This window comes from Medicago truncatula, chromosome 1, assembly GCF_003473485.1.
Source record: "Medicago truncatula cultivar Jemalong A17 chromosome 1, MtrunA17r5.0-ANR, whole genome shotgun sequence".
Lineage (NCBI taxonomy): Eukaryota > Viridiplantae > Streptophyta > Magnoliopsida > Fabales > Fabaceae > Medicago > Medicago truncatula.
Genome location: NC_053042.1, coordinates 23,679,177 through 23,694,693, shown reverse-complemented (window position 1 = coordinate 23,694,693; position 15,517 = coordinate 23,679,177). Strand labels below are relative to the sequence as shown.

General features: G+C 33.4%; 1 protein-coding gene across 2 annotated transcripts; it reads left to right on the top strand.

Annotated features, from left to right (window-relative positions):
• Nucleotides 1–6,391: 6,391 nt before the first annotated feature.
• LOC25483423 (uncharacterized) lies at nt 6,392–13,582 on the top strand. 2 transcript variants are annotated; one of them, XM_013612116.3, is made up of 15 exons: nt 6,392–6,603; nt 6,886–7,310; nt 7,433–7,526; nt 8,342–8,528; nt 8,622–8,877; nt 9,648–9,863; nt 9,962–10,048; nt 10,141–10,275; nt 10,735–10,848; nt 11,090–11,337; nt 11,433–11,513; nt 11,734–11,965; nt 12,297–12,395; nt 12,502–12,687; nt 13,211–13,582. In XM_013612116.3, exons 2-15 carry the CDS (start codon nt 6,951–6,953, stop codon nt 13,307–13,309), a joined length of 2,394 nt encoding a protein of 797 aa, XP_013467570.1. In that variant the 5' UTR covers nt 6,392–6,603; nt 6,886–6,950; the 3' UTR covers nt 13,310–13,582. The 2 variants fall into 2 exon arrangements, with proteins under 2 accessions (XP_013467570.1, XP_039682488.1); XM_039826554.1 differs by lacking the exon at nt 6,392–6,603 and having other exon boundaries at nt 7,168–7,310; nt 8,342–8,512.
• The last annotated feature ends 1,935 nt before the right edge of the window (nt 13,583–15,517 follow it).

Here is a 15,517-nt window from a genome sequence, read left to right as displayed (position 1 = left end):
TTTTGACTTTTGAGTAATGTAACTCAAGCAAACGAGCTGAACCTAACGAGCCGAACCGAACTATTCATGAATTTTAAACGAGTTGAACCCGAGCTGAAAAAATAGTTCGTGTCGAACTCGAGCCGAGTTTTAAGCTGAACCAATTCTTATCGAGTCGAGTTGAGCTCAGGCAGGTTCGACTCGACTCGGCTCATTTCCAACCCTACTAACGACAACAATTATCACACATGATTCCTAAACATCACACAACTAAAATGAAGAGACATGGCAATCCCTATTCAGCTAAAGCCTCACTCGAACAATGACATTTAAACCCTTCGATTACTAAACCGACACATTTTTGTCAAAGTCCTAAAATGGAACATGTTATACCCTCCATCATAAAGATCCTAGCTCTTATCTTTAAGTCTTGAATGACTAATTTATACTTCAATTTAGCTCCTAGTTCTTCAAACCTCAAACTCTCTCTTTAGCTCCTTCTTCTTTTCTCTTTATATACTTTCTCTCTCCACCTCATATGTTTTTGTGAAATGAAATAATGAGTGGCTTAACATAATTTCTCATAAGAGTTATGTTTCTAATTGTCTTAATGAGATCAATATTCTTACCAACTAATTCATCAAAGTTACTACTCACTTAAATTGTTAAAACACCAAATATTTACCGTATCTAAATAATTACCCCACCCCCAACTCACTAGTAACTTAGTAAAAATAACCGTTCTCATTAAAATATCAAAAATAACCTTCTTAATAAAATGACTAATTTACCCTTGCTTTACAAAAGACCAAAATACCCCTAGTCTAAAAATGATTAAAATACCCTTATAGGCCAAAAATCCACTAATCCCGAATTAAATACACAAAGACAATTAATCACGCATAAACACATATAAACGCACATAAGCAATAATTCAAAATAATTCTAGCGAAAAACGGATGTTACATCCTTTCCCCCTCCTAATCACACGCAGCATAACCCAGAGACTATTATGATCAACGCACGCCTATATAAGGGTGAATTTGCGTCACCCTCAAGGTACACATTACTTTTCACAATATTTCTTACACACTCTCTTCTAGTTCCATTACTGACTTGAGCGTTGGAGTGCAAACGTACCTATAGGCACCTTTCGTTCCACAGCAGAGACTCATCGCCGCCGTACCGGAAGCTGTTACCGACCCATCAAAGCATTCTCTGCCACCGTTGCGACTCAACCATTCTCACCAGATAGATCAACATCATAGGGATACGTTGGAACAAAATGTGTTTAACATTGTCACCTTAAGTTTTGATGATAACAAAGTATTATTATAAAGTCAATTGGATATGCTAATATTTGTTAAAGTGTGTAGGACCATAGACTAAAATTTTATTAGTCTTAAAACAAAGTATTGGTTCTGAAAGAACAAAAGAGAATAATGGAATTTACAAAGGAAGCATATGTTGCAAGTTTGAGTCTGAGGACCATATTAGATTCTGAAGATTGATCAAAAGTTGACTGCTAGAGTTTGACGTCATCATAGTCTGAAGTCAAGAAGCTGGACTTAATTAAAGTTGGTTATTTGAAGACACAAGATTGCAGAAGGAATAGAAGTCTGAAGCAACGACTATTTCAAAGGAATTAGAAGGCATTGGATGCTTATCCAGTGAAGAGCGCAGGAAAAGGACATAGTACAATTGTATAACCACTACTCCACTCTCATGTCTGCAATAGTACAAGCTACAACTGTGTCTGCATGGTTAATTCTCCAAACAAGGAATGGAAAAAAGGCTACTCGCTATGGCGAGTTCAGGAAAAAGCTACTAGCCTTGGCGAGTAAGCTATTCGCCTTGGCGAACTAAAACTGGGTGCTCTCGGAAACTTGACATTTTTCACCCAAAAATCCCATTTTTAAACTTTTTCAAGTACAATTTCAATCTAAAAACTTGCCTAGTCATTCTTATACATATTCAGGCACTCAAAATCATCTAAAGCTCGACTTAAGAAGTTGAATCACAAAATCTGGGTTCCTCACTGGTCAACTCGCTATGGCGAGCTACAACATGCAACTCGCGAGGCGAGCGATGAACTTCATCACTCGCGAGCCGAGGATCATCCCTCGCGAGGGCGAGCGATGAATTCAGGCTCGGGAAGAATGCAGATTTTTACGAAAATCCACCTAATCACATGGTTCTAAGCTCAAAACTGATTCTAAACATCACCCTATGGATTATCTAAGGTTTGTAAACACTTTCTACATCAATTCTACAATTTTCCATCATCTAATCCTCAATTGATCACTTTTAACCGAATTTCCAATTCTCAAAAACTAACCCTACAAGTTGTTAAATCTAACCATCAGAATTATAGACTTAAGAAAATTGAATGTTAGTCTCACCCTTACCTTAACAAATCGAAAATCGCAGCTTTCTCTAGGTCTCTTCTCTTCTCTTGACTTTTCTCCTTTTTCTCCAAAACTGAACGTACGTGAAAATAATTCTAACCTATTTTCTCCTATTTATCTCTTTCCATCTATTTTATCTTATTTCCTCTTTTTCCCACAAAACTCTCTAAATTCTCAAAACAACCCCTCATCTCAATATTTATTTTATTTTCAAATCTTACTCTATTAAATAATAAAATAAGACCTCTCAAATAAAATAACACACATCACAAAATCATATAAATCATCTTAAATCATTTAAATCTTCTTAATAGACTCTAAACTCAACAAAATAATTAAATAATCAAAGAGGCCGTTACACTCAACATATATATATCCCACCTCTATATAAAGGAGTAAAGACTTGAAGATTGTAGAGAGAGACTCAACAACGCTTTGATAGTGCCAAAACTCTGCTTAAATTATTGTGCATCATAAACTTAGAATTTCTTATAAACTTTCATATCTTAGAAATTCTAGAGCCTTATCTGATTTGTATTGTGAACATCAGTGATTGTATATCAAGTGTTCAAAGCAAACATCTTTCTGTGTAATTTTGTTTATTTAGAAATCTCTTTCTTTTGTGCTTGAGCATTTGTAATCAGATATTGATTTTAGTGAATTCTACTTGGAATTGCAAGGGGGACATGGCTACTTCCGAATTGTGGAAGGAACCTATATAATTGCTTTGTTTCTTTCTCCTCTCTCTCTCTCTCTCTCCCTCTATCTTTACATTATCCGCTGCAATAGATTCTGAACATTGTTCTGGACTCTGAACTCTATTAGACTATGAACTTAGTTTAAAAAGAAGAAAAATCTAACACAATTAAACCCCTCTTATTGTGTTTTTCTCACATTCAAGGGCCATATCCTCTCATGCCTTTCGTCTTGCTCTTAATCTGAACCATCCATCAATTAATATGTGTTATTGACCGTCCATAATTGACTAAAATCAACCGTCCAGATCGCACAAGACTGTCATGCAGCGATAAAGGATTTGGGTTCCATCATAGGGTTAATTGATTGTATAAATGTATCAGGGGTGTTTAAAACTGTATCAATCCAATAAAAAAACCGTAAACTAAACCAACCCAAACCTAAACCGTATTTGGATCATTTTTTTACTCAAATGCATGGTTTGGTATTGTTTGCAGTTTTTATTTTACCAACTAGACCAAACCACACCATAAGAAAAACATTAATTAAACATATGTCACCTAGACCAATACTTATAGAAACTCAATAGACACTTTTATAAAATGACATATTTTTTTCTCTTGATAAGTTTCTTCCTTGCTTTTTATTTCAAAAGTGTATTCATATGCTACTTGAACTTTTAGTGAATGTTAAAATTTTGTGATTTATATTTCTTACAAAATATGATTACTTTATGTTCACGTTTAAAATTTGGTTTATGTAGTTGAGATTTTTTATTTAAAAATGAAATTGTAATGTTAGATGAAATATAAAACATTGTTGAAAATATATTTTTAACTTGATTTTAATGTTGGAAAAAAATTGTTGTATCATAAAAACCGCACCAACTGATCCAAACCAAACCACATTAATTTGGTTTGGTTTGGTTCTGATTTTATTTTAAAAGTCAACTGAACCAAACCAAACCGCATGCATTTGTATCTTGCGGTTCAGATGACTTTTAGCCTTAAAACCGAACCAAACTGCACCGCAAACACCCCTAAAATGGTTGTATAAAATATAATTTGATTAGTATACTCTGTCAGGGTAAGATTATTTTATAGTGATGTATTGCTACATCATTTAATCAATTAAAAATACACGACTTATGATACCTTATTAATTTATTTGACAACGAATTCATATGCAAAATTTTATAATTACATCATGGTGTATATATATAATTTCAAAATTTAATCCATATACTTTGTCGGTGTAGAATTACTTTACACATGCAACAATTGATATATTGTTACGTCAATTAATAAATATGAAATCACATGAAATTTCATATTTGTTAATTGATGCGATAACACATGATTGAATGCACGTGTAAAATAATCGTACATCGACACAAAGTATACCAATTAACTCATAAAATATTGATAAAAGGTAGTATTACATGTTGATTAAAAAATTGGTCAAATACCACCACAATCATTTGAGTTTGATGTTTATAACAAATCAGTCATTTAATTTTTTTTCGTTACAAATTGATCATTTAAATCAGAAAATATCTGCATCATGATTATATTTTTATGAAACTCATTTAAAAAGAGTTTACATGGACGTTTGATACTAAGTTCAGATGTTCAAATTTCCACTGCTCTTAAACTAAGGTTCATAGATATATTACTCAACCTTAATTTTAAACAAAATTGATCGATTACTTAATTTATAACATTGTTGATAAAATATATATATCTTTAAAATTAAGATTGAATTTAAAAAAAAGAAGAAATTTTTTGAGTAAGTAATATTTTTTGACCAACCACCTCAATAATAAATGTACTTAAACGATGAATTTAGACATTTAGCAAGTTGCAAGTATAGACTCAGATGAGGACGGTTGGTTGCAAGTATAGACATTTAGTAAGTAATATTCTTTGACCAACTACCTCAACATTAAATGTTTCATAAACTTCTTAACAAAGTTGGCTAAACAATAAATAACAGTTAAGAATGGAGCCGGCGTAATTTTTTAGTGAGAGAAACTGCAACTTTTTTCTAAATTTTCTTTCTCTTTCGTTCATCGAGGAGAGATGATTTTAGGTCATTTTTTGATCTAGAATCACTCTCTACATCTTTTTTCCATTTTCTTTCAATTTAAATAAGTGGTTTTCACCCATTTCAAGTTTTTTTTTTTTTTTTTTTTTTTGTGATTTCGTCGTCTAAGTACGGCGTTGTGTTGTTCGTCGTCTTGTGCGGCGTTTGATTTTGCGTTTTGTCGCGGTGTTTGTTAATTTCCTATTGAAAGATAGGCATCACTCAATTAAAAATTCAACCAATGATTTGGGCGTCAACATTGAAGATCCGGAAGCATGTGATATTCGGTGACTTAGGTTTGGCTTAATTGCACTTTTCCCCCCTATAGTTTGTCAATTGTGTAATTTTGCACCCCATAGTTTTAAACGAGCGATTTTGCCCCCTATAGTTTTCCTCCTTTCTGATTTTATGGTCCCCATGACATTTAGTGCTGATATGTCTGTTTTTTTATCAATTAATGTGTGCCACGTGTGTAATTCCATTTTTTAAAAAATAAAAAAAATGGTATTTTTCAGATTTTGAGAGAAGGAGGCACGTGATATTTCTTCTTAAAATCTGAAAATCACGTGCCCCATTCTCTCAAAATCTGAAAAATACCATTTTTATATTTTTAAAAAAATGGAACACACGTGGCACACATTAATTGATAAAAAAACAGACACATCAGCACTAAATGTCATGGGGACCATAAAATCAGAAAGGGGGAAAACTACAGAGGGAAAAATCGCTCGTTTAAAACTATGAGGTACAAAATCGCACAATTGGCAAATTATAGGGGGAAAAGTGCTATTAAGCCCTTAGGTTTTATCATATTATTTGTAGGCATTTTCTCGTTTTATGCTATTAATTTGGGTGTTGTGAGTTTGTTAGCAGATTCACCTTTTACGTTTCTAGCGATGTTTGTATCTGATGTAATCTATCGATTTGAATGAATGAATATCGTTTTGTTTTTGTAAAAAAATAAAAATAAATAACAGCTTAAATATTCCACAACTTAAATTTAGCAAGTTGCAAGTATAAGGTGAGATGAGGACTTGCCGGCAGGGCAAGCAATGATGTATGAATATTTGGACACCACGTTACATAAACGAAAATAGAAAACCCGAAAAAATTCAATTTCTTCAATGTTTTTCCCTTTATACCAAAAAATATTAAATAAATACTCCCTTCAACGAATGAATGAAGAGAAATGCTAAACTCAATAATGAGAATGTTACATAGTTACATTATGGTGAATGGGACCCCTTAAAATAATAATTGAACTCTTGTTCACAATTGACCAAAATCATCACCACCTTACCCTTTAGAAGCCTGCATTCGAAAACAACACTTCTTCTTCTTCTTCTCAATTCATAATATCTTCTCATTCTTCTTCAACATTGCTGAGTCTGAGTGAATGAGATTCTCTGTTTTCGATTCAGATCCGTGAAGAAAGGTGATTCAACACTTTGCCATTGTCAGAATTCACGTTATAAATTCTTTCTTTATTCAACTTCATTCATTTTTCATTTTTTTTTCTTTACTTAAATAGGTTTTCAGACTCTTTCTTCTTATTTTTACCCTCTTTTCATACTTACTTAATTTGCTTTATCTATTTATTTACCAAAATGTAAGTTGATATCTAAGCTCCAATGAGTCCATCCAAACATATCCTTAAGCCTAATTGCACTTTGCAATGTTATGATTATGATTAATTTTGTTATTGATGTTGTTTCAGGTTATGATGTCAAGAGAGATTCGTGAACTAGACAACTTTGTTTTGTAGTGTTTCGATTCGGGGGAATGGCAAGAGACCTACTAGATTCGTTCTCCATGAAAACCTGGAGGTGTTCTTGGTCTCTTGCCGCAACAATTGCATCGGCTCTAGCATTGGTTTCTGTAGTTCATTTGTTTTTGTTCCCGTTGACGCCTTCTTTAAACTATTTCAATCTAGCTTCGGATTCGTGTATTTCAACTAATGCATCAGCAGAATTGATAAGTAAGCGTGGTTGGGAATGGGATGAACCTGCAATTGATTTGAAGCGTCAGTTCTTAGCTGACTCGCATGATTCGGTTTCTTATAAGGGTGCACCGTGGAAGGCTGAGATTGGTCGATGGCTTGCAGGTTGCGACTCCATTACAAAAGAAGTCAACATTTCTGAGGTTGCCACTCTTTTTTGTTAATTTAAGCTGAAGTTTATATGGTTGTTAATTGTTATTGGCATTGAGTTGATATCTGGTTACTAAAAGTGAAATTTTCTGTTTAATAATATGGTTGGTTACAGATAATAGGCGGAAATGACTGCAAAAACGACTGCAGTGGCCAGGGCGTTTGTAATCGAGAGTTGGGACAATGCCGATGTTTTCATGGTTATGCTGGTTAGTTCTGTTCCTTATTCCAATTTATATACATGTTACATAACGAATGTTTGATCAGAAGCTGCATATAGGAGAAGATTAGTCATTTTGTTAAACTTGTAGTTCTAGCTTTCTCATATCGTTTATCAACTCTCTTAAGACAATGATGATCAGAATTCTAGAGTTTATTAGGACATGATATTCATGCACATTCTGTGGTAACTAGTAAATCAGACATAATCACCATGTTAAGGATGCACATAGTTTTTATTAGTCCCAAACATGCCTAAAATCATTTTCTCAAATGAAGAGTTTTTGTTAGATAACTAGCTTTCGTGTTTTTGTTTGATATATTTCCTGCAATATTTATTCCACCAACTAATGGCTGACATGTAACCTTTTTTTTTGGGGATCGTACTACTATTTTTATCTTTGTGAAACCCTGACACATTTAGATGTTAGATTCTTCTAGTGCTGAATAAGTGGGAATGGATTCTAAATATAATTCTACATATCCATAGGAACCTTTCTTTTGTTATGTTACAAAGGAAGTCCGGATGAAAGAACAAAATAAGAGTTGCTAAATCAGAAATGAAAATACTCTTAATTTATTCTGGTATATATATCAGATGTTTCTGTTTTCATAAGTTGGAAATCCCTGAATCTTGTAGGGCATATCAGCTTTGCTTATATATTGAGCAGAATTGTTTTCTGAACACAAACATATTAGCTTATAAATTGTTGCTATGCTACCATTTTTTGAATATGTTTGATGATTGTGCCAAAACATAATTGTTATTTGATTTAAAAAATCATACTATTTTCTGAGTTGACAGGAGATGGATGCAGCGACAGACTGGAGTTAGAATGCAACTTCCCAGGATCACCGGAGGAGCCATTTGGACGATGGGTTGTATCAATTTGCCCAGCCAACTGCGACAAAACAAGGGCAATGTGTTTCTGTGGAGAAGGAACAAAATATCCATCTCGACCACTGGCAGAGACATGTGGGTTTCAATTTAAGTATGTAAACTTGAATTACTTGTATTCTGTTTCTTTCGCTAGTTTTTGTTTCTCCATTTACAATTAAAGTCACACACCTTAAATCTGTTTCAGTCCACCTTCTGAACCCGGTGCTCCAAAAATAGTGAATTGGACAATAGTTGATCAAGATGTGTTCACAACTAATAGTAGTATACAAGGTTGGTGTAATGTAGACCCAGCTGAAGCATACACTGGAAAGATAAAATTCAAAGAGGAATGTGATTGCAAATATGACGGTCTTTGGGGCCGATTTTGTGAAGTGCCGGTTGAATCTGTTTGCATTAATCAGTGCTCCAGACATGGCCATTGTCGCGGTGGATTTTGCCAGGTGATTCTTTTGTTTAATACTATGGTACCTATCTTTGGCGTTTCAATTATTTACTTAAAGAAGTTATTTTTTAGCCATTTATTATTTTCCTTTGCAGCCATAGGATTGGCTGGTTTGTAGTAAACAAACTACTACTAAAACTTGTTTGATTCAGTTTTTTTTTTTTGTTTTCCTTCAAGTTTTTAGGTACATTCATCATGAAAAAGTCTCATCCCTTTAAATATTGATGCTGACTACAATCATTATTTTGTAATCAAATAACCTGAAGATGTAGGAGAATAACCCTGGAAGAGAGATAATGTTTCAATTAGAAATTATTAATGCTTTATGTAAACTTATCAACTCGTAAAAGTTTACTTAATAATAAAATTTTAAAACCTAATATAGAATCTAAAATTTCAACAGTTTAAATGAAGTTGCATGAGTCCCCAATTTTAAGATTCTTTAACTGGGACAACTGAAAATAAATACAGGACCGTAAGCATATAGAAGGATTCGACCAATAATAATACAACACAGAAACAGCAAGTACACAAAACACAACATTACAAACCATAACACAACCAGGAATTCCTTTAAATCATATAGATAAGTTTCTCAAGGAAAGTAGTAGTAGGATAGAATGAAACTACTCACATTTTGTGCAATATAAATCGTATTTTATTTCTATTCGATTGCTGTAGATAAGCTTAATGCTGTGTATTTTCAGTGTGACGCTGTTCATTTCCATTTATTATCAATAGATAAATTGAAAAAAGGTTTAATTTCAGTGTGCTAATGGCTGGTATGGAGCAGATTGCAGTACTCCATCTGTGATATCTTCTATAAGAGAGTGGCCCAGTTGGCTCCGTCCTGCTCGGGTTGATGTCCCTGACAATATTCATGTTAGTGAAAAATTAATCAATCTTAATGCTGTGGTGGCAAAGAAAAGGCCTCTTATATATATTTACGATTTGCCCTCTGAGTACAACAGCCTACTACTGGAGGTGAGGATAATCTAAGTGTTAACTCTCTTGATTACAGCTCAAGAGAAATTTTTGATGTTTTTCTATTTTAAATTTATTTATTCTTTTTTGTTATTTAGGGACGCCATTTCAAGTTAGAGTGTGTAAATAGAATTTATGATGGCAATAATGCGACAGTATGGACAGAGCACCTGTACGGAGCTCAGGTATTCCATGAACTTTATTTCACGAGCATTTCAGCTAGTAAAATTTTATTTCTTTTGCAATATATTTATGTCGCGGGCCTGCAACTCTGCAGATGGCAATTTATGAGAGTTTGTTAGCTAGTCCTCATCGAACTCTAAATGGTGAAGAAGCAGATTTTTTCTTTGTTCCTGTTCTTGATTCATGCATCATAACTCGTGCTGATGATGCTCCTCACTTGAGTATGGAGGTATATTTTATTAACTTCTATATTTACTGCATATGAATTATCTATAGGTAGACTGCATCAGTGATTTCGTGTTTCATGCTTGTGCATGTTAGCAGCGCTTTCAGATGTTTCTGAATTACAAAATCTATGATTAGTTGGATGAAATCCTTACTAATGTTGATGTTATGATGTACATGGATTTACTTTATGTTGATGTGCCTAAGTAGTGATTTGAAAAATTTAAAAATGGAAACAAACTAAACATTAGTTCCATGTTTCTTTTCCTTTTTTTGGATGGATTTATAAAATTACTTCCAGTCATTTGTTACTTGTTTGTTCTTTATTTTCATAAATGCTCAGATTATGTTACTTTTGGATCGTAGATCTTTTGGAATTTGTAATTGGATACATCTACGTAGTCTTGGCTACATATTCCATGTTATATATTAATGTTTCTCACCTTTTCTTGAACAAGTTCAGAGGCATCATGGGTTGAGGAGCTCACTTACTTTGGAATACTATCAGAATGCACACTCTCACATTCTTGAGCAGTATCCTTACTGGAATCGCTCATCAGGAAGGGACCACATCTGGGTATGTGCCAGGGGAATCGTTTATTCTATGGCTTGAAATTTTTTCTAAGTACTCCCTCCAAAATGAATTATAAGCAAAAAGGGTGTTGAAAAGTTGATGTATGTATACTAAATTTTTAACCACATACATTGACCTTTCAACTACCATTTTTGCTTATATTTCATTCCGGAGGGAGTAATGCTTATTGTATTCGCTTGTAAGAAGCAAGCGCTAATAGTTCCATTTTTGTCTGTGAAGGCAGTTTTTTTCATGGGATGAAGGTGCTTGTTATGCCCCTAAGGAAATATGGAACAGCATGATGTTAGTGCACTGGGGAAACACGAATGCAAAACACAACCATTCAACCACAGCTTATTGGGCTGATAACTGGGATAAGATTTCAACTCACAGAAGAGGCATTCATCCATGCTTTGACCCTGACAAAGATCTCGTGCTTCCTGCTTGGAAAGTTCCTGATGCAAACGTGTTGACCTCAAAATTTTGGGCTTGGTATAGTTGCTTTTCCTGGTCATGCTTGAAGCTACTGTTCCATTTATATAGTTCTTGAAATTGAATAATGTAACCATGGTTTGATTTCTTTTCAGGCCCCGTGACAAGCGGAAGACACTGTTTTTCTTCAACGGGAATTTGGGACCAGCTTACCCGAATGGGAGACCAGAAGACTCGTAAGTTTACTAGAAAACTGCACTTTCTAGTTTGTTTATAAGACAGATTTTCTGTTCAAAGTATGTTCACATTGTCTCTAGTTAGTAACCTTGACATACCATCGCCCGAAGATTTGTATGAACAAACATTATTAGGTATATTGTTTGTTAACATAGGTTACTTCATGTTTTGATATATTTTTGTAATTTTATAGAAGACCCAGTTTAAAATATGATGCAGGTATAGTATGGGTATAAGACAGAAGTTGGCAGCAGAGTTTGGCTCAAGCCCCAATAAGGATGGAAAACTAGGGAAACAATATGCAGAAGATGTCATTATGACCCCACTACGTTCTGATAACTATCATGCAGATATAGCAAGCTCTGTTTTCTGTGGGGTGCTTCCTGGAGATGGTTGGAGTGGACGCATGGAAGACAGTGTTTTACAAGGATGCATCCCTGTGGTCATTCAGGTAATAGGTTGTGCCCTTTTTTCCCCAGGAATTAATTTAAAAATGGCTTTGTAAGCTCTTTATTAATTTTGTTTCTAGCTAGCTTTTTTTATCTAGCGAAGAAGCTTTGTAAAATTAGAAAATCTGATATAGTTTGTGATTCATCTTCAAAGTTTTGTGGCTTCACTTATCATTAGTACTCTAAAAATGATTCATTAGCATTGGTTAGCGATGAAAGAGGCTAATTGTAGATATCTTCTTCATGTTGATAGTCAGTTACTAAATGACTGAACTGAAATTATCAATGATGGTAATTATCGAACTTTTGCTATTTTGTTTCCTTGTTCTGTAGGATGGGATTTTCTTACCATACGAAAATGTACTCAACTATGATAGCTTTGCTGTTCGAATACCAGAAGATGAAATTCCAAACATGATAAAGATTCTTCGGGTATTCATTTCGCCCACCTTTTTTATGCATTGCATAGTTGATTTCATACAGTGTAAATCCAGAGCCTTTGCGTATAGTTACTGTATGAATGGTTGGTGATATGCAGGGGTTCAATGAGACAGAAATCAATTTGAAGTTAGCAAATGTTCAGAAAATCTGGCAAAGATTCTTGTATCGTGATTCTATTTTGCTTGAAGCTGAAAGGCAAAAAGCTGCTTTTGGACATGTTGATGATTGGGCAGTTGAATTTTTAAAATTGACAGAGGATGATGTCACCACCACTTTAATACAGGTATTTATCCTCCTTTGTCAAAACTATTCTAGAATCGATGGTGCAACTAAATGCCAGAACTTGTAGACATATAGAGAAAATGAAGTCAGAAGCACAAAAAATTCAAGTTGATTGCACAAAATGCTGATTGAATGCTCCCTCCCTAGAGGCTGAAAAAAGAGAAAAAACAAAATCAATATTATTTTCAATGTAGAAACAACTCAACCCACTTGGGTTGACCTGGTGGTATTGGCTTGAGACTTGGGAGTGTGCTCCTCAAGGTCTCAGGTTCGATTCTTCTCAGTGCCAATTTGGCTGGACTAGTTTAGTTTCTTAAAAAAAAAAATGTAGAAATAACTCTTCTGAAGTCAAGCTAACAGAACCTTTTAACAAATTATGCTTTTCAAAAGCTCCATTATGGTGGAACAGAAGCATGATGCTGTGTAATTAACATTATGTGCAAAGTAGAAATTAATATACTATGCAGTTTATTGGTGTGTTGTCTCTATATCACTTTTTGACCATAGTTTTTGTATTCAACAAGGTTTTGCACTACAAGTTACATAATGATCCTTGGAGGAAACAAATTAGGCACAACAAGAAGTTTGGATTACCTAACCAGTGTGTGGTTAACACCATCTGAGGAAGGTCCAGTTCCTAAAATATGATACTATCTCCACTGCAGGAAATCATTCAACCAGTGATATACATGATTTTTTCCCCTCACATAAAATGTGTGTATGTATAAGTGTTTCTTGAGTCTGTCTCATAGGCTGTCACACCGTGGAATTGTAAAATAACTAGTGTATGTGCACGGTTTGATGCATAGCATTTATTTATTTTTCAAGATATTTAATTAATTAATATTTATAATGCGATAAAGAAAATAATAAAAGAGGAAATAGCTTCTGAATAATCTGCATCCTATTTGAATTGTTTTTTTGTTTTTGTTTTGGTGGTGCTACTTTCCCTTGATTACGTGTTTAATTAAAATTCAAAAAACAATGAATTTGGATTTTTCAAAATTAGTTTCTAGAGGGTGAATTATTCGTTTTCCTTTTAAAAAGAAAATAGTTATTGGACTTCAAAGCATGTGTCAATATTTTTCATTTCGAATTAGATGACAAGAAAAATGATATAGAAGAGATTTCACTATTACATATATGAATTATTTATAACAAATGAAGAGATATTTGATTGAGATTTCACTATTATGTGACAACGTTACAAAAGATTCAGGTTTCATATAAAGTATCACAAATCAAATAGTCAAACCATATGATGAGTATCTGTGTATGTATGACATGTTAACATCACTTAATTCTCTTCTATTTGAGTAATATGGGCGTGTCCCATTCCTTTGTTCCTCCATATGTTTCTCCATTTGTTCTTCATATGTCATGCTTCTCTATTTGTTCTTCATGTCATTTTTCTCCATTTGTGCTTCTTTCAAGTTATGTTACTCCATGTCATGTTTTCCGGTTGTTTCTTCCATTTGTTCTTCAAATCATCTTCCTCATGTTTATCCACTTGTCTTTTAAATCAAGTTATTTTATTTCTATTGAAGCAAATAATCTGCAATGGCTTCAATAACCTATTGTCATGGAAAGTACGAGGAAGTGCCATCAAGGATAGCTGAAAAAGTTCATCGTTAAATAGTGGACAGACATGAACACGAGTCGAAGCACAAAACTTACAAGGAAGAGATATATATAATGAAGAGACCAAGCATAACCAACAAGCATACATCCAAAAAAATTATCATAATTCCAAATACAATGTCATCAAGGATCAGTTAACACAAATGGAGAAGATAAATGAAATTTCTAACGAAAAACTTTTTAAGGACATAACCACTGAAGCAACAAACTTCAAAATCCCAATGGATGCCAATGGTGACAGAAAAAAGTGCACAATTCTTATAAATCATGGCTGGACATAACAGAACTCCACAAAACATTGTTATCTCTCAATCGATGTCACACTCTTTAACAACAATGGTAACAGAAACATTGTGATCTCACCTAATTAATCAAGGAAATCACGGTCGATGTTGAGACAGGACAAATATTACTGATGACGAACAATAGCATCTGATCTTGAACGATTGCATCGAAGCAAAATCGAGGATTGCAATTATCTAAACTGAAAAATAGTTAAAATTAATAAAAGAAATGGATTGGTTAGAGCATCCACGATAATAGTAAACCAAAAAATATTTTTAAATCAATCTCATCTGTATGCACACATAATATTAATATTTATGTAATTTAATATGTCCACTAAAAAAAAAAAAAAAAAAAAAAAAGAATACCACCAATCACATGATTTTGAAATGGTGAGACAAACTTTTATTTACATTTTTTATTTTATTTGTGAGATCGATCAATTGCTAAAGAAAGAGTTGTCCATAACTGGTAGATACCCATCTTTAACGGAATCTCAATAGTTTGATGTCCATTAATAAATGACTCCTATTAGATGCTTTTGTAATTAAAAAAAAGGTTTAATGGTACTTTTGGCCCCTATCTTTCCAAAAGTTGTAATTTTGATCCATAACTAATTAAAATACAAAACAACCCCTATGTATTGGATCTTTGACAGTTTTGGCCCCCAAAGCCAATTTTGATTTGGTCTCCGCTCATGTGGCCAATTTTTTTAATAAATAAATATTTTTAAATAATTAAAAAATAAAAAATATTTTTTTTAAATTTAAAAAATAAAAAAAAACTTTTTTTAATTAAAAAAATACAAAAAATTATTTTTTAATTACAAAAATAAAAAAATTATTTTTTAAATAATTATAAAAAAAAATACATGTGTGCGTTGACCGAGTCAAAATTGGCCTTGG